General features: G+C 41.9%; 1 protein-coding gene across 1 annotated transcript in view; it reads left to right on the top strand.

Moving 5' to 3' along the window:
• Positions 1-5,826: 5,826 nt before the first annotated feature.
• LOC306994767 (cytosolic phospholipase A2 gamma-like) overlaps positions 5,827-23,313 on the top strand; it is a gene marked incomplete at its 5' end in the record, with an annotated part of 34,797 nt that continues 17,310 nt past the window's right edge. The window contains 8 exons of the mRNA XM_079605560.1: positions 5,827-5,923; positions 6,061-6,356; positions 11,567-11,592; positions 11,758-11,869; positions 13,290-13,432; positions 13,690-13,895; positions 14,963-15,061; positions 20,204-20,344. Coding sequence (XP_079461686.1) covers positions 5,827-5,923; positions 6,061-6,356; positions 11,567-11,592; positions 11,758-11,869; positions 13,290-13,432; positions 13,690-13,895; positions 14,963-15,061; positions 20,204-20,344 — 1,120 coding nt within the window. The remainder of the gene's footprint in view (positions 5,924-6,060; positions 6,357-11,566; positions 11,593-11,757; positions 11,870-13,289; positions 13,433-13,689; positions 13,896-14,962; positions 15,062-20,203; positions 20,345-23,313) is intronic.

The raw sequence follows: 23,313 nt of genomic DNA on the forward strand, positions 1-23,313 counted from the left end.
TATCAAACAGCACAAATGCTCATTATTATGAAACTGATAGTTGTTATCCTGGATGCTGATTGGACAAACCAGAGTTCAAGTGTTCAAACTCATAACCCTTTATATTTTACCTTTTTTTTTTTTTCTAGTATTTTGGACATACAGTATTTGGTGCGCCCTCTCTCATACACACACACACTAGGGGTTGAACCGATTAGTCGACCTTAATGCAATGCCGTGACGCTTTAAGCTTGACGTCGACTAGTTGGGTTGATCATGTGACTTGTTGTCACCATCAAGTGTGTGGAAATACTTCACTAAAGATGAAGCTTGTAAAAATGTCACTTTCAAAGTAAGTCTGTCCTGAAGTACAACAAAAGTATAAGTGCAATGCACACTCATCTGAAAAGGCATCCGCTAACGTTAGGTGAGGAATGAAAATCATCTCGACAGCAGTCAATTGACCTTTCGCAGGTAGATTGATTGACAGGCGATCGGATCAATCATAATCCACCATCCACCAAATCCGCCATTTCTGTCCAACAAAGCAGTCAGGAGAGTTAGTAGATTAACGTTGGAGGATTTGAAGTGTACTGACGCCTTTCCGCGGTTAAAACAACATTCCTTCTGATGTTCATTCATGTTTATTTGATGCTGTAAATAATAGAAGGAAGAGATGATCAGGTTCACGAGCAGCTTTAACTGAGGCGACACAGCGATCTGTCACACATTAAAGAGCCACAAAACGGTATTTATTGTTTCAATTTCTCATAAAATGACGAAATATGAAAGTTGAGACTTTGTTTCATATTAAATGTAACCTGCTCTGTCCTGTCTGTCAGCGCGTTGTCAGCAGAGGTGGACAGTAACAAAGTACATTTACTTAAGTACTGTACTTAAGTACACTTTTGGAGTATCTGTACTTTACTTGAGTATTATTTTTTCTGGAAACTTTTACTTTAACTTCACTACATTTGAAAGACAAATATCGTACTTTTTACTCCACTACATTTCTGTCAAGGGCCTTGAGTAGAAAGTATAACGTCAGGGATGATTTGGGTTGCATTTTGGTTGGAAATGAAAGTCTGGTTGACGCCAGAACTCGACTGATGTTGGTTTCTGAGGTCAACCGATTTTCAACCACATTACAACGTCTGTCCAACGTTGGAGATTAACGTCAATCTGACATTGGATTCTGACATCAACATGATTTTAATTTTCAACGTTGGGTTTGGTCTTTAAAATGCAAAATTTGTCATTGTTTTGGAGCACACTAGCTTATTAAATAACAGTAAGTCTAAAATATTCATACTAAAAGCCAAAAAACTGGGAACAGCCATTTGGGTGTCTCGAAACCATTGTGGACGTTGAGTACACTTATTCAATCTCACTAGTGGAACTGTGTTATAGAAATAAATGTGATATTGATATGAGGATAGGCAGGCAGAGATTCAGAGGCATAAGGTACTGTAAATTGGTTATTACATGCAACAATGCAACAATAATAAAACAATGAATTGACATTTACTTTTATACTTAAGTACTTTTAAAAATGAGTACTTCTGTACTTTTACTTAAGTAAACACCGGTCTTTACAACTTTTACTTGTAACGGAGTAATATTTTACCAGTAGTATCTGTACTTTTACTCAAGTAAGGAAGTTGTGTACTTTGTCCACCTCTGGTTGTCAGTGTCCTCTCTGCTCCGCGATGTATATTTCACTGCGTCGGACATAGCAACAAGGGAGCAGGTCTTGGCGAACGGTCAATTAGAAACTTACACAAAATAACTACAGAAGTAGAACTTAACATTCTAAAGCCACATGTGGCTATTGACTGACCACGAACAGGTAATAACTTACTTGCATTTTTCATTTGTTAATGTTTCGCGTAATTTTTTTTTAACAATTACATTTTGGGCAAAAAGTGTGTTGTAACGCAAGTGTTACTGAACATGTACTGAGTAAAATATGACTGTAATGCATTACTTTTGTTACGCGTTACTCCCAACACTGATCACACGGAATGTGAAAATAGAGACACCAGACACCATAGTCACATGTTTGCCGGCAGCCAGAGAGCCTGACATAAAAGAAAATGTAAAAGTGCTGGCTAATGGTAATCGTAAATTCTCTAAGATTATTATTCATGTCGGCACTAATGATGTTTGACTTCGCCAGTCGGAGATCATCAAACTAGATAACGTTAAAGAGGTGTGTGAACTCGCAAGTACAATGTCAAGCACTGTAATTTGCTCTGGCCCCCTTCCTGTTCGCAGGAGTGATGAGATAGTTAGTAGATTGTGTTCACTCATTGGCTGGCTGTCTAAGTGGTGTCCGCAAAATAAGATAGAATTCATAGACAATTGGAAAAGTTTTTGGGACAGACCTGACCTGTTGAAAAGAGATGGTATTCATCCCTACTGGGATGGTGCTGCTCTTCTCTCTAGTAATATGGCATATAGTCTTAGAGCTCAAACTTGAATTGCAGATCAGGTCAGGAATCAGATAGACTGGCTAAACCGACCGTCTGCTAGCGGCCTCACGTCACCCAGGTCAGTTAAATCCCATCACATAGACTCTTTCACCTCGATATCATCATACAGAGACTGTGTCTGTTCCCCGAATTAGGATATACAAAAAGGCAGAATGAAAGGCAAAGGAGGAGGTGTTGCTGTAATTTATAGAAATATCTTCAGAATTACTGACAAGTCTAGTTTTAAATATAATTATTTTGAAGTGTTGGTGCTTATGTAACACTATCTAGTGTAAATGATAAATCACGTTTGAGATTTGTGCTGGCTACTGTATACTGGCCACCAGGGCACCATACAGACTTTATCAAAGAATTTGCGGACTTTCTATCAGAGTTAGTACTGGCTGCAGATAAAGTACTAATGGTTGGGGATTTTAATATACATGTAGATAACGAAAAATATGCCTTGGGATTGGCATTTAAAGACTCGCGTGAGGACCTACTCATTGTAATCATACTCTAGATCTAATATTATCACATGGAATAGATGTTGATGCCGTTGAAATTCTATAGCAGAGCGATGACATCTTAGATCATTATCTAGTCTCGTGTATACTTAATTTACCCAAGGCTGCAAAGCCGACTCTGTGTTACAAATCTATCAATCTATCAAATTAGACCTATCACTTCTGCCACTAAAGATTGCTTTATTAATAATATTCCTGATCAGTTTCATCATCTCAGCATCCCAGATAGCATGGAAGAACTCGATATTGCGTCAGAAACTTTTGACTCTCTCTTTTCCAACACTTTCGACACAGTTGCTCCTTTGCGCTTAAAGAAGATTAAGGAAAATAGTCCAACGCCGTTGTACACACTCAGGCCTTTAAGAGAGCAGCCAGAAAAATAGAGCGCAACTGGAAGAAAATAAAACTAGGGGTATTTCGCATTTCATGGAAAGAGAGCATGATTGCTTACAGGCCTTAAAAGCTGCCAGATCTGCTTATTTTTCAAACCTATTAGAAGAAAATAAACAAAACCCTAGATATTTATTTGAAACTGTGGCTAAATTAACGAAAAATAAAGCTGCTGGCGGTAGATCCTTCTCCTATTTAGCACCAAAACTTTGGAACAATCTTCCTAACTGTAGATTTGAAAATCAAGCTTTCCCCCGTTATGGCTTGGTTAGAAATAAAAAAATTCTGTGATTACTCACGATAAAAACCTTATGTTTTTAATATATTTTATAATGTCATAATTTCACATTTATTTCACATTTATCTCCAAATTAATGTAGAAACAACAAAGGCAGTATATTTTAAATATTTGTCTAAAAGGTAGGAAATATACAGAAATTTAATAACGTTCTCAAACAGTTTGCACTCCATAAATGTTAAATTATACATAGATTAATCCTTATTAAAGTTACAAATGACGTTTGGGAATACAAATTACGGGAGTTTCACGGGAGAAAGGACAAAGCGGGAGGGGGGGCGGGAGATGGGTGTGAAATACGGGAGACTCCCGGGGAAAACGGGAGTGTTGACCGGTATGCCTGTAATGCTCCTGAATCATAATCATACACTGTTGGTTTGTTGGCCAGAGGAGAACTGGTCCCCGACTGAGTCTGGGTTCTCCCAAGGTTTATTTCTCCATTCTGTCACTGATGGAGTTTTGGTTCCTTGCTGCTGTTGCCTTGGCTTTTGGCTTAGTGGGGGACATTTAATATTCAATTTTCTTCTAGAAACAAACTTTGATGTATTATTTTCATGTTATCACTGTGAAGCTGCTTTGATAGCCTACAATCTGTATTGTAAAAGCGCTATATAAATAAAGGTGACTTGCCTTGAACTGACGAGCTGAAGTCATTCACATTTGTCTGGAGGTGTTCCCCGAGGGAAAGGTCAAGCTTCCAGATGTGATCGATAATGTTCATCACTTGGGATCAAGGATGCAAACTGACAAGCCGAGGCCTGTAATTCTTCAATTCTCCAGCAGAGCGCACCGTGACGCAGTTTGGATGGAAGGAACTCGTACCTGCGTGATATTAAGGCTGAAGATTTCTGTGAGGAAGACAGAAAGAAAGAAGCTCTGGCCTGCAGTTAAAAGTGCAAGAGATGCAGGAGAAAAGGCCGTGCTTTTGTTGAAGGCAAAGAAATCATTCTTCCACCTTGATGGCTATCCAAGTTTGTCGTTTTGCTGCTAACTAACCCAGGATCTTTTGTCTGCCCATGCACTGGTTCTTGTGCCTTAATATCCTTTAAAGTAGGCTATAGTTTAAAACTTTATTTGGAACTTGTCAAGTTGTTATATGAGAAGTTGGTTCACTTAACATTGACTTTAGTTTAAGTGCATGTTTGGGAGTTCCCTTTGTGCCCTAAGCAATTGACTTCATATTTGATCATATTTGTTTCTACGGTTCTTTTTATATTATTTCTATCTGACGTTGTTGTCTTTGTTTTCATTAAATGTCAGGGGTATACGGCAAGCTTTATTGTTGGAAGCCTTATCCAAGAATCCCATTCATCTGTCAATGATGTAAAATTCTGGAGATCACAATGGGGTAATGACCTTTGGTTTTCCCATGGAACTGAACTAATGAATGCATTTAAAGGTGTGATTCATATGGACGTTTTTTTGTGTATAATGTCATTGATCTCAATTTAACATTTATTATTATGGCCAATATTTATGGTTTTAATTCAAGGTCTGAGAATGCAAGTTTTCTTGAATTTATAGAAAGTAGACTACTATAGGTCTGGGTCGCATTCCAGACGAAACCGGACAAAAACACATTTATGTGACCAGGTGTAAATGTAACCACACGGTGAGTTGCACAGTTTTGAAAACGAACGTTAAGGGTTGTTTTAAGGACATGTTTGTGCATGCCGGTCGACAGCCACTCTGAAGCGGTCAAAGGTGATTATAAAAGAGTCAAAAAGTCGAGACAGGACCCATCGTCAACATCTCTGTGTCCACTACTCTAGTTCATCCAAAACAAACTAGAAAATAGACTCAAAGTGCTAAATACCGGAATTATCCTTTAATAGTGGGGTTCGTAACACTGCAGAACGAGGGTCGCTCATTAAACCTTGCCTGCGCAGTTTCAGCCACAGGGAATAGCCTTCCTCCATATTTTGTCTTCCCCAGGGTAAATTTCAGGGAAAACCTCATTCTGAACGGACCTACTGGTTGCAAAGGAAGTGCAAACCCGTCAGGATGGATGAAGGAGAACACTTTGTTGAATTCCTGAAGCATTTTGTGGAGAATACAAAATGCAAAAAAGAGAAGCCATGTCTCATTTTGCTTGACAACCATGAGTCCCATCTCTCTGTCTGTGGCTTGAACTATGCCAAAAGAAAATGGTGTAGTCATGCTATCATTCTGCCCACACCGCTCCCATCAGCTACAGCCTCTGAATCGCATTGTGTATATCAACACCTGTGACTCATGGATGCTGAACAACCCTGGCAAAACCATTTTTATATATATATGATGTGCTGGGAATCGTTGCCACAGCATACCCATTGGCTGCAACCCCAAATAACATCCAACCAGGATTCAGGGTGACTCGAATTTTCCCCATATAACAGGGATGTTTTTCCAGAAGAGGCCTTCGCCCCATCTTATGTTACAGACCGGCCAAACCCAGTCACAAATGCCAATCTCGTTGCTGTCCCTGCTGAGCTGCACCCTGACACAGACAATGCTGTGCCACAGCTTCACCCTGACCTTGACAGTGCTGTGCCCGGACCAAGTGGTTTTTCTGCTCGTACTGGGAGACGTCACCAAACCCCAGAAGAGCTGCGCCCATTCCCTAAGGCTGGGCCTGGGAAAGTTGGTGGTGCCGTCAGGAGGAAGAGGAAGGCCGCCATCCTGATAGACACACCAGTCGAGCGACAAGTAGAGGAACAAAAGCCAGCAACATAGAAGAGACTCTTCAAAAAAAGAAAAAAGAAGAAGCCACAACTGAAAGCTCCATCCAAAGCTCCTAAAAACAATCGGAAAAGGAGATCATCATCTGAGTCTGATGAAGATGAAGAGGAATACTGTCTGGTTTGTTTAGAGTCATGGGAATAGCCGACCTAGGGAAGTTTGGCTTCAGTCTACATCTGCCAGAACTGTGACTCATCTGACTACAGACATGTTGACATGCTAGTTAGCCTAACAGCATACTGCATTATTTATGTTATTGCTAATACTACACACACACAAACTCACACACACAATTTACGTATGTTAAAAATAATGAATATTGTATTACAGTATATAATATGTAATATATAGTAGGCCTATATGTAATATACAGTATATCTATATACTATAATATATATATATACATCATCATATTATAATAATACTATTACTTGTTGTATATTCATAAATATAATAACTGTCTGGGGCATTTAGCGTCTTAAGAGAATAGCCAGCCTGGGGAAGTTTGTCTTCAGTGCCACTCATCTCTCTCTCTCTCTCTCTCTCTCTCTCTCTCTCTCTCTCTCTCTCTCTCTCACACACACTCACTCACTCACACACGCTCGCTCGCTCGCACGCACGCACGCACGCATGCACACACACACACACACACACACACACACACAGAGTCTTGGTGAGTTCTTAACGTGTATGTTGGCTGTTCCTGTGTCCTGTTCCCGAGTCTTACATAAGTGTAAAGTTGTTCACTTTGGAGTTTATTTAATAAAACTGCTGCTCTTGGATCTGCTCATTACACCGGCCTGGGGAAGTTTGTCTTCAGTGCCACTCATACACAAACACACACATATACTATAATAACTGTATTTGCATTTGGTTTGGTTAAAAATGGGCAGAAATTCTGTTGAATGTTTTTCTGCTTCTGGTTGGAATTAAATGCTCTTTCTTTATATTTATATTATAGTTCTTTATATTTGTCTCCTCATTCTTTGTAACTATAGCATCTGTGCCATCCAACCCCATTGCATGTGCCAACTAACCCCAATACTGGGGCTGGTTGGAACAAGTGCACAACATGATGAATAAAACATTTTTAGGAATCATATATGAACATTAAAGTCGGCATGAAATCAAAATTGACCCTATTTACTTTGTTAGCGGATATTACTAGTCTTGTGGTGAACAATTAATCCGTGCAAGTTAATACACGGAAAAAAATTGTTTGCTGAAGTTATCTTTAATCAAAGTCTGAAAAGTTACTTCCGGGTCTGGATTGGTTATTTTTCTGATGACATAGGCTTGACGACTTGGGTTGTTTAAACCCTCAACCCGTTACTCTGCTGTGGGCGAGAGATGGAGAGGAGGAGCGCTAAAGTAAAACCCTCTGTTCAATATTCCCTTTCACTCGCAAATGCGTCACAACAGAAAAGTCGTTTGCAACTTCCGGTTCACGCGGACTTTAAATGTAGGCTATCTGTTGATTAGTTGAGATCTTATCCTTTCAGTTGTTACTGGTTAGACAATTTTAACATATGTGTGCCCCGCTCTCACTTTGGAGGTCTTGTTCATTATATTTATTTTTATATAAAAGCAACAGAACTTAAATTAGGCTACATTCAGTTTTTTAGCAACACTGCGTGAATCCCGCGATATCTCGCCGGTTGCTGATCCACTGCGAGAAGAGAGAAGTTCAGTCAGTGAACCCACTCCTCCTCATCACTGCAGCCGCCGACTCTCGCCTCCAGTTCAGGCGAGGCGCATCTCAAACATAATCTCAAACAAGCTATTGAGTGGGCGGACATTTTTGACACACCCACCAAACAAAACAAAACGTATCGCACTGTAATGTTGCACACCGGAGTGAGCTTGAAAATGCTCCTCTGTGTGTGTGATTTCACAAACCTGGAAGAGCTTCTGAAATTAAGCAGGCTTTTTTTTTTTTTAGAAAGGAAAAATTATATTAAAGAGAATAAATAAATTAAGAATAATTCACAATAACAAAGTACTGAGTAGCTTATTTTAAAACACAATTACACGTATTGTACAGTTAAAAAAAATGCTTAGACACTAAAAGTGTTACTTGAGGCCATTAAAATATTCACGTCCGTGACAAACTTCGACTCGACAGAGTCAATAGCTCGATAAAGAGCTATTGCATACTTTATTAGACAGGTGAGCTCATGTACAGTACATAAAACTAATCAATGCTATACAGCTCCATGATGACATGATGAACTGTTAGAATATGATCTGTATGTTATTCTAATGTTGATCTAGCTTACTGCTAGTCTCATATAGCCAACAAACTAGCACACAGAATAACATTATAACTTTAACACACTCAAATGTAGTTTAGTGTGATAGTGTAGAGCGAGTGAAGCAGCGCAGTTTCATTCGTCTAATAAACTGACCTGTGTGAGTATTAATTCAGCACTTGCGGGTAGTTCAACTTATTCCTTTATATCCTTATATTCCTTACACTCGCGTGTGGCGCTGATATCTGTCTCTCATTAGCACTCGCGTCACACCACAGTCATAATAAAAACATCAATGTATTCACTCATCCATAAAGATTATTAAAACCATCGGCATGACAACAAGTTCCGTAATTCCGCGTATGCGTCATCAAGCTACGCCTTTGTTATTGTCAGAGGTTAGCGACCCCTAGCGGCGAAAAAAAATTTACATATTGTAGCTTTAACATTCGGGTTTTGAAAGAATACGTGAGTAGAGTTTTGCAAAAAGAGTGCATGAGATTTGCAATAACGGCCTAAACTTGTATTAGAAAGAGTGATTTATTTGCAAATGTTACATGACATAAACTAACAATGATCAGTGCTTCTAAAGCATTTAATACGTTTACTAATACATTATTAAAATCAAAAGTTGCATCTGTTAATAGCCTATTATCAAAAACGTCACACGTCTCTTGCAAAAGCAAACACTTCATGCAAAACTATTTTAACTCTTCTAAAAATGTGTTTTTTTTTTTATAGTAACTCTACACACAAACATCAATGATTAGCCACATATAAGCCAAAATCACACACCAAAATCATAAACGTGTCAAATATAAATATGTACAGTACAAGCAAGTAAAATCACATAGAAAATGAACATTATATGTATTATTATTTTATATGCATTATGTGAATGAGTTTGCAGGTGTTTCATCAACTTTGAACCTGTGGATTTTCTAATTATAATTAGAAAATCCTGTTTTTCTCTCTGTTGTAATTACTGGATCTAATTACTAGAGCAACAACATCTAGTTGATCCTTCCCTGATCACACCCACAAACCTGTCTGACCTGTATCCCACCTCAATACTTCAACACAATAACTACATTGCACTTATTTCCTTATTTAAGAACATTTTACACCTGTTATAAAGTGTGACCAGTGTGTTAAATCGATTGAGAAAAGCTGTAAAACACACTTTTCACACTTTATTTAGATGCAGAGGTAATGTCTCCACAACACAGCAAAACCAACCAAAAAGGTATTTTTCCTTGAGAAAATAATTTTTAATTTAATTTAATCTGTTTCTGATGCTCACCTCCATATAGTTCAAACACATAACACGGGCCAGGGCCGTGCACAGACCTTTTGAGGAGCATGTGTTGAAACTGGACACCCCCCTCCCTTTTATTCAAATTTTGTTATATTAAAATTATTTAGTAAGCCTAAATAAAAGGAAGAAACACCACATCTTCATGACAAATTCAATAACACAAATTTTTTTTTTTTGCTTTACATTTATTCACTATTAATAAAAAAACATAATAAGAAGATAATATAGATATACAGGGTTTCAGGGCTTCTTTAGCTAAAGCCCTAAAAAAACATGTTTTACTAGATTTATACATGTGAGGACGAGCGGAGAATATCCTACTATAGATTAAAAAAATAGATAGCTAAATTCGTGCATATTAACAGCCTTGAATTAACCATAATTGAATATTATTACCATAACATGATTGAATATTAATAAATGAAGTGTGTCAGCAATCATAAATCAAAGAAGATATGTCTTAGAAATATATGTTAGTACGTAGGTGACGAGGATCACTCAGACGCTGTGTGTAGTTCCAGTGCGAAACAGCGCGGGGGCGCACCGTGCTTAGGATTTTCCGATGGTAATAAACAAATTATAGGCTATGTTGTTGTAGGTCCTATTACTTATCAATATATTGTTAACATTTTACAAAAGTCAAACTCAAATGCAGCTACGGGGTTTTTGACCAGCAAATGTGTGCAAATGTCATTAAAACGGCGCGGGCGCCATCACATTACATTTTCATCCACAGGTTGCAAACTAGTTTGCTGTAGCTATATGGGCGCTGGGTTTTTCCTGTTGTAAAATACATTTGGCCAAAATATAATTTTATAAAAGATGAAACGCTACTGTATGCACAGGCTATTTAAGTGTAGGCTATGTGATCTATATGACGAGATGGCAAATGCTAGACCTCTCTCTCAGGTCCCACATGTCTCAGTCAGACATCAAATAAATAAAATATGAGCGTTCATAGACATAGTGTTTAGTACTTATTCAAACAACAAGATCTTTGTTTACCTGTGCAAAACTTCGTTCATCTGCTGCGGAACTTAAGTTCATTCAGTCACGATAGAGGGGGCGGAGTTAGCAGGACAAGATTTACACAGCTCTTTTTAAGAACTTTCATTGGCTAAATATTTGTAAAACAGATGTAAAGGGTGACCAATAGCATTGATTTAAAAAATAAAAAATAAAAAAAAATAAAAGGGCACTTCAGAGTGTAAGGGCAAAAAGGGCATGTGCTCTGCACAGGTTGAGCCCTACCTGTGCTCGTGCCTGCTCCACACCCATGGAAATTACATTGAAACCATTCTAATCTCTGAAGTTCAGGTTCCTCAACACATCTAGACTTCAGTTTCAGAGTCCTATACGTATAAAAGAGCCTCTTCTGTCTGATCTGAGAGTCGACGGCTGTCGGTGAAGTCTCAGGATTTTATACTATACAAGAACAGTGAGTATATGTTTTAAAGTTACCAACACAAAACTGTGGCTTAATAATTGACATTTGGGGTATGACTCATTTTATCAAAATAACTGTAAAGTAGATTTTCAATGGATTTTCTCTGTTAGTTTTGGAATAATAGATTTCAACTTTAATGTTTGACTCTGTTGTTTTATAGATGGGAGGATCTAAACCCCAGGAAAGGTTATTCTGCTCACACTCCTATGATTAAATCTGTGCACTTCATTATTAGTACCGTATTGCATCACAACTAACATCTACAAACTGGATAATTCTGACAATAACTTTTCAAAAATAAATAAAATAGCCGTATAAACTCAGCACTGGTCTGTCTGTCTGTCTCCGCAGTGGTTCGGTGAGAATCGGACACTCTCTGAATAAGAACGAGGAGGAGTTTGTAGCCAGAAGGAGAAAAGATGTTCTACAAAGCCTGAAGAAACTTAAGATACGCTGCAGTGAGGTAATACTATACTTTATCTGCCTGGATATTTATAAATGGTGTTGTAGCTGACCAGCAGCCATATCACCCTGTAGCCCAAGACTGGTAGCCCACCGAAGCTAAGCGGGGCTGAGTCTGGTCAGTACCTGGATGGGAGACTCCTGGGAAAACCAGGTTGCTGCTGGTAGAGGTGTTAGTGAGGCCAGCAGGGGGCGCTCACCCTGTGGTCTGTGCGGGTCCTAACGGCCCAGTGTAGTGATGGGGACAGTATATTGTCAAAGAGCACCGTCCTTAAGAGGGTTTTACCCATGAGACATAAAACCGAGGTCCTGACTCTCTGTGGCATGGGTCACTAAACTAAGGCCCGCGGGCCGACTCAGGCCCACAACCCCCCTTTGACTGGCCCCCCAGCCCCTCTGCCCCCCACTACTTGAACCGGCCCTATGAGGCAACCCCCAAAAGTCGTAATGGCCTTTTTTTTTATTGCTTTTTGGAAAATAATAACATGTCTGCATCTGGTATTTTGTAGATTTTTTTCAGTTAAATTTTTTAGAATTTTCCGAATTTTCATCACCTGACATGCTCGAGATCAAGCAGTGACAGATAACGCACGCGCAGAGAACTGTCAGATAACTGTCAGTGTTCAGGACAGCAAAATGGCTAGCGTTAAATGAAAAGTTGATAGAGAGTGCAGAGTTTTCAAAGAACAGTGGACCAACGATTATTTTTTTGGTCAGTGTAAGGGCCGTGCAGTTTGTATCATATGTAAAGAAAGTGTGGCGGTTTTCAAAGAATATAATCTGCGTCGTCACCACGAAACCCGCCACAAAGGGTATGCTAGCTTGCGAGGGCAAGCAAGAGAAGATAGGATTCGGAGGATGGCTGTGCCTGGACATAGTAGTGGGGATGGCTGTGCCAGGCTAGTAATCTCTACTACACAATGAGGCCTGCTGGTGGTCATTTTAGTCTGGGTCATACAATTCTATGTTATATAGCTGACCCAGCCCCGGCCCCCCCTTCACAGTCAGGAACGATAATATGGCCCCCAGAGAAAAAAATTTGGTGACCCCTGTGGTCACAAAAAATCCCAGGATGTCTTTCGAAAAAGAGTAGGGGTGTAACACCAGCATCCGGGCCAAATTTGCCCATTGGCCTCTGTCCATCATGGCCTCCTCATCATCCCCATATAATGATTGGCTTCATCACTCTGTCTCTGTCTCACTCTGGAGACCAGTAAGCTGGTGTGTGGTGGGCGTTCTGGCGCAATATGGCTGCCGTCGCATCATCCAGGTGATGCTGCACATTGGTGGTGGTTGAGGAGATCCCCCACTTCTATGTAAAAGCGCTTTGAGTGCCGAGAAAAGGGCTATATAAATGTAATGAATTATTATTATTATTACTAACATAAATTGTTTGGCCATTTAAACCATTTGCATTTCAGTACAAAGTGCCAAACATTGCATTACTGGGATCTGGAGGAGGATCAAGAGCCATGGTGGGTTTGCTGGGATCCCTGGATCAACTCCAGAAAGCAGGTCTTCTGGACTGTGTGCTTTACCTGAGCGGAGTCTCTGGATCCACCTGGTACACACACACACACACACACACACACACACACACACACACACACACACACACACACACACACACACACACACACACACACACACACACACACACACACACACACACACACACACACACACACACACACACACACACACACTCACACACTCACACACTCTCACACACACACACACACACACACACACACACACACACACACACACACACACACGGGTTGAATGCCATAAATGAGAGCATGTGTTGTTCCTCTGAAGGTGTATGGCCTCCTTATATCAGGAGTCAGACTGGTCCACCAAACTAGAGACTGTGAAAGACAAGATCATCCAGAGACTCTGCGGTCCTGCAGTCAGCTGGGGAGATGCAATTGCCAAACTGAAGAAATATTACAAAGAGAAAGACATATTCAGCTTGACTGACGTCTGGGCAGTGATGTTCGTTACGGCAACTGTGAAAGAGGTCTGTAAAAAATTCAGTCAAAACTATTCAGTCTTAAAAAGTGTTATTTTTTACTGTACAATACTGCAGTGGTTCCCAAACTGTCTGCAAAAGATAAGGTTATTTGATTGGATGCCATCTATTTACAGTATTTTGCCAGTTAGAAATGCATCATCGGTTTTAATGATATTTTAAGGTATTTTAAGTTATTTTAAGGTAGGGTTGAATTAATTGAACGGCAAGACTCTGCATTTTGTATGCGTATTTGAAAGAATCGTGAGAGTCAATGATTCATTCATAAATACAGCTGCTTTGTTACAGAATGAATGAATGACTTCCTCATTAAGACAGTGACTTACTGCCACCTACCTGCAGTTTTAGTTTTACATTTAAAAGCATCACTTCATTTTTATCATCATTGCATATTTAAATTGCCATTAAACATTAATTTAAAACTATGTATTTTATAAAGTTATTTATAAAGAACAAAAAAAATGAACTGGGAAATGCAACTGCAAAAGTTCATTTATTTCAGTAATTCTTCAACTTAAAAGGTGAAACTAATATATTATATAGACTCATTACATGCAAAGTGAGATATTTCAAGCCTTTATTTGTTATAATTTTGATGATTATGGCTTACAGCTATGAAAACCTTTTCACAATATTCTTATTTTGGTAACATAAGCTTTAAGCCATAATCATGGAAATTATAACAAAATAAAGGCTTGAAATATCTCACTTGCATGTAGTGAGTCTACATAATATATTAGTTTCACCTTGTCCCTTGATGGAAAAGGTATGACTGCAGTTTAAGTGGAAGAGAGGGGGTACACTAATCTAAAAAGTTTGGGAACCACTGCAATACTGTAACATTCTTCTGATTAAACTACTGCAAATCCACATGCATTGTGGTTCAAAAGTCTGAGACCATTGGAAATCTGAATTTAGGATTTGTAAAAAAAAAAAAAGAGTTCCTAACAGGTTTATTTTTTTACTTTTTTTACTTGAGCTTGTGACTGAAAAAAAAAATGTCCCAGGTCTCTCCAACATAAATAACAGCTGCAAAAATATTTTTTCCTCTTCAGATAGATGAACACACACTCTCAGATCAGTGGGACCAGAAGAGTAAAGACCCGTTTCCCATCTACACCGCGATCGACAAGCAAAGCAAACAGAACAAAGATGCAGGTCTGTGTGTGTGTGTGTGTGTGTGTGTGTGTCTCACAACACAGAAGGGATCAGACAGATGGTGTAAAGAATGATACATTTTATTGAACAGAACCGAGTAGACACGACACGCAACAGGTGATATGGTGAGCCAGATTATCTGGGACTTAGCTGACGATGAACACGGGTGATGAGATAGGCAACAGAACATCCAAGACGGCAGACCATGAACTGAAGACGAATATTCCAATGCAGACGAGAAACAGGCAAGTGGTATCACAGGAAGAACGGGTAGAGTCTGTGTAACAGTGACGAGACCAGACAGAGAACTGAAGTGAGTGCAGGCTAGATATACTGGTGGTTAATGATGGTGAACAGGTGATTAGAACTCTGGTGATTGTGAACGATTGAGTGGAACAGGTGCAGATGGTTGAGTGGATGGTGTGAGTGACTCCGTGACAGTACCCCCTCCTCCACGGGCGGCTCCTGATGACCGGAGATTCCGGCGACGAGGACGTCCTCGACCTATGGGTGCCGGATGATCAGGATGATCCAGGTGGAACTGGGTTAGCAATGTGGGGTCCAGGATGTCATTTCTGGCGACCCAGAAATGCTCCTCTGGGCAGTAGCCTTCCCAGTCGATGAGGGATTCGAGGTGCGTCCTGCGTCGTCGGTAGTCAAGGATGGTGTTGACCCGGTAGATGGTGTTATTTTCTGCAAGGTCTGGAGGAGGAGGTACGCCATCTTCTCCATCACCGGGTTCTGTGGGGGGAGATAAAGGGTCAGTGTAATCCTTAAGGAGTGACGCATGAAATGAAGGTGAGATCCTAAAGTGTGGAGGGTGTTCCAGACAATATGTATGTATCGTTGAGCTGCCTCTACAGCTTGAAGGGACCCATATAGCGGGGACTCAGCTTCCGGCAGGGCAGGCGGAGACAGATGTCCCGGGTGGACAGCCACACCAACTGTCCCGGGTGATATAGCGGCGTGGTACCTCCCCGTGGTACGTCGGCTTGATCCTTGCGTCTCCGCACTGCCTGCTGGAGATGGACGTGAGCTGAGTCCCACACCCTCTCGCTCTGCTGGAACCAGTGGTTGACAGCTGGAACCTCAGATGGTTCGCTGGACCAGGGGAAGAGAGGTGGCTGGTAACCTACCACGCACTGGAATGGAGTAAGGAGTTTTCTGGGACCTCAAAGCGCTTCACAGAAGGGGGGAATCTCCTCAACCACCACCACCAATGTGCAGCATCCACCTGGATGATGCGACGGCAGCCATATTGCGCCAGAACGCCCACCACACACCAGCTTACTGGTGGAGAGGAGACAGCGATGAAGCCAATCAGTATATATGGGGATGATTAGGAGGCCATGATGGACCGAGGCCAATGGGCAAATTTGGCCTGGATGCCGGGGTTACACCGCCACTCTTATTCGAAGGACATCCTGGGATTTTTAATGACCACGGAGAGTCACGACCTCGGTTTAACGTCTCATCCGAGTGCTCTTTGACAGTATAGTGTCCCCATCACTACACTGGGGCGTTAGGACCCACACAGACCACAGGGTGAGCACCCCCTGCTGGCCTCATTAACACCTCTTGGTGATGCAGAGGAGCTTGAAGAATGCTTGCCAGACACGGGAGATGAATTGGGGACCTCTGTCTGAGACAATATCTTCTGGGAGACCAAAATGACGGAATACAAACTGAAATAGAGTCTCTGCGGCCTCCAAGGCAGTAGGGAGTCCCTTGAGGGGGAGGAGCTTACAGGATTTGGAGAACCGATCCACGATGATGAAAATGCAAGTGTGAGAGTTGGACTGAGAAAGATCTGTCATGAAATCGATTCCCAGATGGGACCAGGGACGGTTGGGAATAAGTAGTGGCGTGAGTTTTCCTTCTGGGAGTCGACGGGGAGTGTTGCTGATGGCACAGACTGAGCATCCCTTGACAAATCGGGAGATACCCTGGGCCATAGAGGGCCACCAGTAGCATTGGTTGAGGAGCGAGAGGGTTCGCTGGCTACCTGGGTGTCCAGAGCCCGGAGAGTTGTGTGCGGAGTCCATGAGGGACAGATGAAGGGTAGATGGTACAAAAGTATGTTCCTCAGGACCTCACGGCGGAGCAGGTTCGGTTAAGGTGGCTTGACGGATCTGTTCATTGATGGCTGGCCCATTGGATGGGACTGACAATCATGGCTGGAGGGAGAATTTGGTTTCAGGCGTAACGGGTTCAGGATCTGGATGATGGAGACTGGAGAGAGCATCTGCTTTACAATTCTTACTCCCTGGCTTACTTCGTAGGGGACTACGAAGTCGAACCTTGTGAAGAACAAATCCCATCAGGCTTGACGAGGGTTGAGTCGTTGGGCTTATTTCAGATATTCGAGGTTCCGGTGGTCTGTGATGACCTCGAATGGGTGAGTTGCTCCCTCCAGCCAGTGTCTCCACTCCTCTAAGGCCAACTTGATCGCGAGGAGTTCACGATTCTTGATGTCATAATGCTGCTCCGCCTAGGACAGCTTTTTAGAGAAGGCACATGGATGGAGGCGTAGAGGCTAACCCTGCGCTGAGACAGCACCGCCCCGACTCCAGTGGTGGTTGCATCGACCTCAACGACAAATAGGAGTTCCGGATTTGGATGACGGAGGACTAGAGCGGGGGCGAATGCTGTCTTGAGGTCTTCGAAGGAGGTGTGGGCAAGATGTGTCCAGGACAGAGACTTGGGACGGTTTTTCAGGAGAGATGTGAGCGAGGAACTGATGAAGCTGTAGTTTTTGACGAATCGACGGTAGAAGTTGGCAAAACCCAGCAATCTCTGGAGTTCCTTGATAGTAGTGGGTTGTGGCCAGTTGTTGATGGAGTCCTCCGTCCTCTGTTCCATTTGGATGCCGTGGTGGTCGATAATATAACCCAGGAAGTGGACTGAGGAGGTGTGGAACTCGCAAACTTTAGGTACAACTGGTGTTCTTGTAGACGTTGGAGTACCTGTTTCACATGTTGATGTTCAGATAGAGTTCTGGAGTAGATCAAGATGTCGTCAATATAGACGATGACGAACTGGTTGAGAAAGTCTCTGAAGATTTTGTTCATATAATTCTGGAAGACAGCTGGTGAACTGGATAGCCCGTACGGCATGACCTGGTACTCATTGTGCCCCGAGGGGGTTACAAAGGCGGTCTTCCACTCATCTCCCTTGCGGATACAGATCAAATTATAGGCACTTCGGAGGTCAAGTTTAGAGAAGATGCGAGCTCCACGAAGTTGTTCCAAGGCTGCTGGGACCAGAGGAAGGGGATAGCTGAATTTGATGGTTTGTGAGTTCAGGATCTGGTAGTCGAAACACGGCCGCAAGCCTCCAGTCTTCTTGCCGACGAAGAAAAAGCTGGGGCAGGGGATGTCGATGGACGGATGAACGCCTGTTGGAGAGCCTCTCTGATGTACTCCTCCATGGCCTTCTGCTCCGGGATGGACAACGGGTACACCCTCCCCTTGGGCAAGGTCGCCCCAGGTAGCAGGTCGATGGCGCAGTCCCATGGCCAATGTGGTGGTAATTGCGTCACCAATCGCTTGCTGAACACATCCTGGAACGCCTGGTATTCAGGGGGGATTTCCAACTTGCGTTCCGTCTCAGGGCTTTCAAAGGTGGTGGGGCACTGGGAGATGGCTGAATCAGGATCAGAACGGAGTCAAGAAGGAGAGCTGGGCTTGACGATGGTGGATAAACAGTGTTGGAAGCAGGATTCTCCCCATTGAAAAACCTCCCCTGAATTCCAGTCCACTCGCAGCTGCAGTCGATGAGGAACAGAGTTCGAACCAGAGAGGTAATTTTGGGCGGAAGATGGACGGTACTCAACGCTGGGTGTGGTGGTCGGATGGTAGACAGTTATGGAGAATATGTCCCTCTCCCCCACAATAGAGACAGAGAGATGGTTAGTGAACCTTCACTGATGCTCCGCAGAGGTGAGATGGTTGGAGTCCAACTGCATGGGCTCTGGTGCTGGAAGGGCAACAGATGTTGTAGCGGGCAGAGGATACAACGGGTTTTGTTGTGGTGAGCATGCTAACAGTCGGTTTTCCAGGACGGTTTTCTGGATGAATTTTTCGATTCCCATGGCGTCATCATAGACGACCATCAGCTGACGAATGTCTGGGTTCAAACCATGTCGGAAGGTGGTGAGTAGAGCGGTTTCGTTCAAACCGCTATAGGCTGCTAGAGTACGAAAGGTTATTGCATATTGACTGACTGATTCTGTACCGTGATGAAGATTAAACAGTTGATTGTGAACGGAGATATTTGAAGTGGCTTGTCGGAAGACTTCCTTCATGTGATCGGTGAAACCTGATACTGAGACAGTCACGGGGGAGTTGGAATGCCACAACGCCTGTGCCCACTGTAGAGCGCGACCGGAGAGCATGGAGGTCATGAATACTACTTGAGCGCGCTCCATGGGGAAGAGTTGGGGTTGCATTTTGAAATACAGGGCACATTGAAGGAGGAACCCGCTGCAATCCTCCGCCTTGCTGGTGAATGTCGCTGGGCGGGCCATGGGACTGGCAGAGGCAGCAGCGGAAGGTGGTTGTGGAAGTGAGTCTCGAATGGCATTTACCAATTAGACAAACGGGTCCGTGCTTGTGCTCTCGGTGTTCTGCATGATGTGGTCTGGTCTTCTGTCACAACACAGAAGGGATCAGACAGATGTGTAAAGAATGCTTATTGAACAGAACTGAGTAGACACGACACACAACAGGTGATATGGTGAGCCAGATTATCTGGGACTTAGCTGACGATGAACACGGGTGATGAGAGGCAACAGGACATCCAAGACGGCAGACCATGAACTGAAAACGAATTTTCCAATGCAGACGAGAAACAGGCAAGTGGTATAACAGGAAGACCGGGTAGAGTCTGTGTAACAGTGACGAGACCAGACAGAGAACTGAAGTGAGTGCAGGCTAGATATACTGGTGGTTAATGATGGTGTGCAGTTGATTAGAACTCCGGTGATTGTGAACGAGTGGATGGAACAGGAGCAGATGGTTGAGTGGATGGTGTGAGTGACTCCGTGACAGTGTGTGTGTGTGTATGTGTGTGAGAGAGAGAAAAAAAAACAGAGTTAATGTTTTTGTGGCAGCTGTTATATGGACGGGTTTCTGTCTGCAGACCCCTGGTTTGAGATCACTCCATGTGAAGCCGGTTATTCCCTCACTGGAGCGTTTGTGGAAACCTCCAGCTTTGGCAGCAAGTTTGAGAATGGCCGTAAGATCAAGAACCAGCCTGAGATTGACATGCTGTACCTGCAAGGTAACAAACTCTGTGACAGGAGAGTTTATTCATATTTACAATATCAACATACAATAGTGTAAAATAGATCAATAGTATCTGGGATTGATCTGGAGATCAGTCCGTCAAAACAATATTTCAAAATTGAAATATATTACAATTAGAAATGTTGAAAAATCATTTAAAAAGCTATTTCAATACACTTGGCTGTTTCTCAAAATAAACCTTTTCATTACACAGTGATTTAAAGGAAAGATAATTTTTGCTCAAAAGGATCATGAACTGGCTTTTAATTTTTTTTTATATTGTTGTCTGAGGTCAACTTATGATGTTCGCTTGGTTTTTACATTTAAAACATCAAAATGAATAAGTAATAGGCTATTTTCTACCCTGGTTTTGAGCCTAGCTCCTGAAACACTCGATTTTTATGGGCGTACCACATTGACTTGGAAGTAAACGCCCCCTGCTATGATTGGATAACAGTTTTGCATATTATAATGAGTTTCATGTAATGCATGAATCGGTAGGCGGGGCTAAACAGGCAGTGTTAAAGTAGGCGTCAATCTTCTTCTGCGGAGGCGGTGTTTGATACCCTTTGATTTCATAGATCCCCACTTTGAAAAACCTGTCATTCGCTGTGCCTGGTGTCAATAAAAGCTTTTATTGGACTAACAAGGAAGTTTTCAGTTTCTGAAATTTACAGGACATTCTTATAGTATGATGACCTCTTAAATGTCAAAAGCTCAAGGAAAATTTGATTTCTCAGTTCATCACTACTTTAACATGAAGAACTTAGAGGACAATTTTATTCATCAGTGTTACATACATGCAATTGGGTGATGATCCAAACGCAGCTCCACAATCCACAATCGTAAACCCGAGGGTCAAAACCACAACAATCCAGATCCAACAGAGTCCATGACATAGGAAAATCCAGACAAGCAGAAGATCAAAACAATGAGACAAAATAACACAAATACAGTGTAACACATACAAGACTTTGCAATGAGTGTGTATAGCGGCAGCCAGTAACCGCTAAGAGGCTGAGTAGAGGGAGTAAAAGATGACGCGTTTCCATTGCAGTCCAGGTGATTTATTGTAACATTGAAGTGAACAGATGATGAATGATGACGGTAAAGTAAGCAAAACAAATGAAATAAAATAAAACTAAATTAAATGAAAACGAAAACGAAAACGTTCAACAGAAAGTGAGCGTCCCAGCTACTCACCCCCTTCCTACATGCCCACCACCGACAAACTAACAGGTGATATATGCACCTGTAACAAGTGACGTAAACCAAAACAAATTTCAAAATAAAAGACATCAACCCAAACCTGGCACCTACATTCCAGCCCCTGATTATTACACCCCAAGACTGTAATAATCATAACAATACAACACAATCACACAAAATATACATCACTGAATATTTACCTACAAACATAGAAATCGCTAAATCTTATTTCACAAATAAACAATGTATACACATGTGAATGTGTAAATGTCCAATTCTTCAATGTGTGAACAGTGTCCGTAATCAACTGAAGTAAAACATGTCCATCAAACGGTCTTTAGTCAAAGTCTACAGTAAGTCATTTGAGAGCTCTCATAAGTCAGTCAGTCAATCAGTCAGTCGGTCATAGAAGAGTTAAAAGTCCTCCGTTTCCAGAAGAAGGCAAACTTTAGTAATGGGTCTGGTCAAGCAGGAACTCTTGGTCTTGATTCTTACTTGCCGTGTCAATCCCTTTTTATCCTGTGTGATCTGAACAATCTTGCCCATTATCCATGAGCTCCTTGGAGCAGTATCATCCACTACAAGCACAATATCTCCCACTTGAAAATTGCGTTTCTTCACCAGCCACTTCTGGCGTTCTTGTAGTGCAAGTAGATACTCCCCAATCCATCTCTTCCAAAATAGATCCGCCATGTATTGGACCTGTCGCCAACGTCGTCGAGAATACAAATCCTCCCTTTTAAACAGTCCAGGTGATAAAGACGGCTGTGTTTTCAAGAGGAGAAGATGATTAGGAGTAAGGGCTTCCAAATCATTAACATCCAGAGATGCTCTTGATATTGGACGATTATTAAGGATTGATTCAACTTCACAAAGTAGTGTGTAAAGACCTTCCTCGTCTAAACTTTGTCCTCTAAGGATAGAATTTAAAATCTTCCTTACTGATCTTATAAGGCGTTCCCAAATTCCTCCAAAGTGCGAACCAGCCGGGGGATTAAAGTTCCACTTAATCCCTTTTTGAAGCAGAAATGAGTTGATCTGATTATGATTCCAGTTTGTCATAGCCTGCTGCAGTTCACGTTGGGCACCAACAAAGTTTGTACCATTGTCTGAACGGATTTCGACAACTTGTCCTCGACGTGCAATAAACCTTCTTAAGGAATGGATGAAAGAGTCTGTATCAAGTGAATTTGCCATTTCAAGGTGAACCGCTCTTATAGTCAAACATGTGAATATCACTCCATAACGTTTTACAACACTCCTTCCCCGTTTGACTTCAAAGGGACCGAAGCAGTCCAGTCCAACATGCGTGAATGGCGGTTTGTCAGGTGTAACCCTATCTTGTGGCAAATCTGCCATCTGCTGATGACCCGGGATTCCATGAAGACGTCTGCAGACTACACACTTGGACAAAATTCTCCTTATAGCCGTGCTAGCACCAGGGATCCAATATCTCTGCCGCAAATTAGCCAGCATATAATTACGCCCACAGTGTCCAATGTCATGATGAATTTGCTGCAAAATCAAATCTGAAATGTGTAGATCCTTGGCCAGTATTACCGGATGCTTAACCTCTTCAGGCATCATAGCCTTGTCCAGACGCCCACCAACTCTGATGACATCTGAGTGAAGCACAGGGTTAAGTCTATAGAGTTCACTATTTCGTTTCACCAATCCATCTTTCCGTAGACTAGCCAGTTCCTCAGAATATCTCTTCTTTTGGCAAAGACGGATAATCTCCAATTCAGCTCTTTC

Source organism: Phoxinus phoxinus (genome assembly GCF_949152265.1).
Source record: "Phoxinus phoxinus genome assembly, chromosome: 3".
Classification (NCBI taxonomy): domain Eukaryota; kingdom Metazoa; phylum Chordata; class Actinopteri; order Cypriniformes; family Leuciscidae; genus Phoxinus; species Phoxinus phoxinus.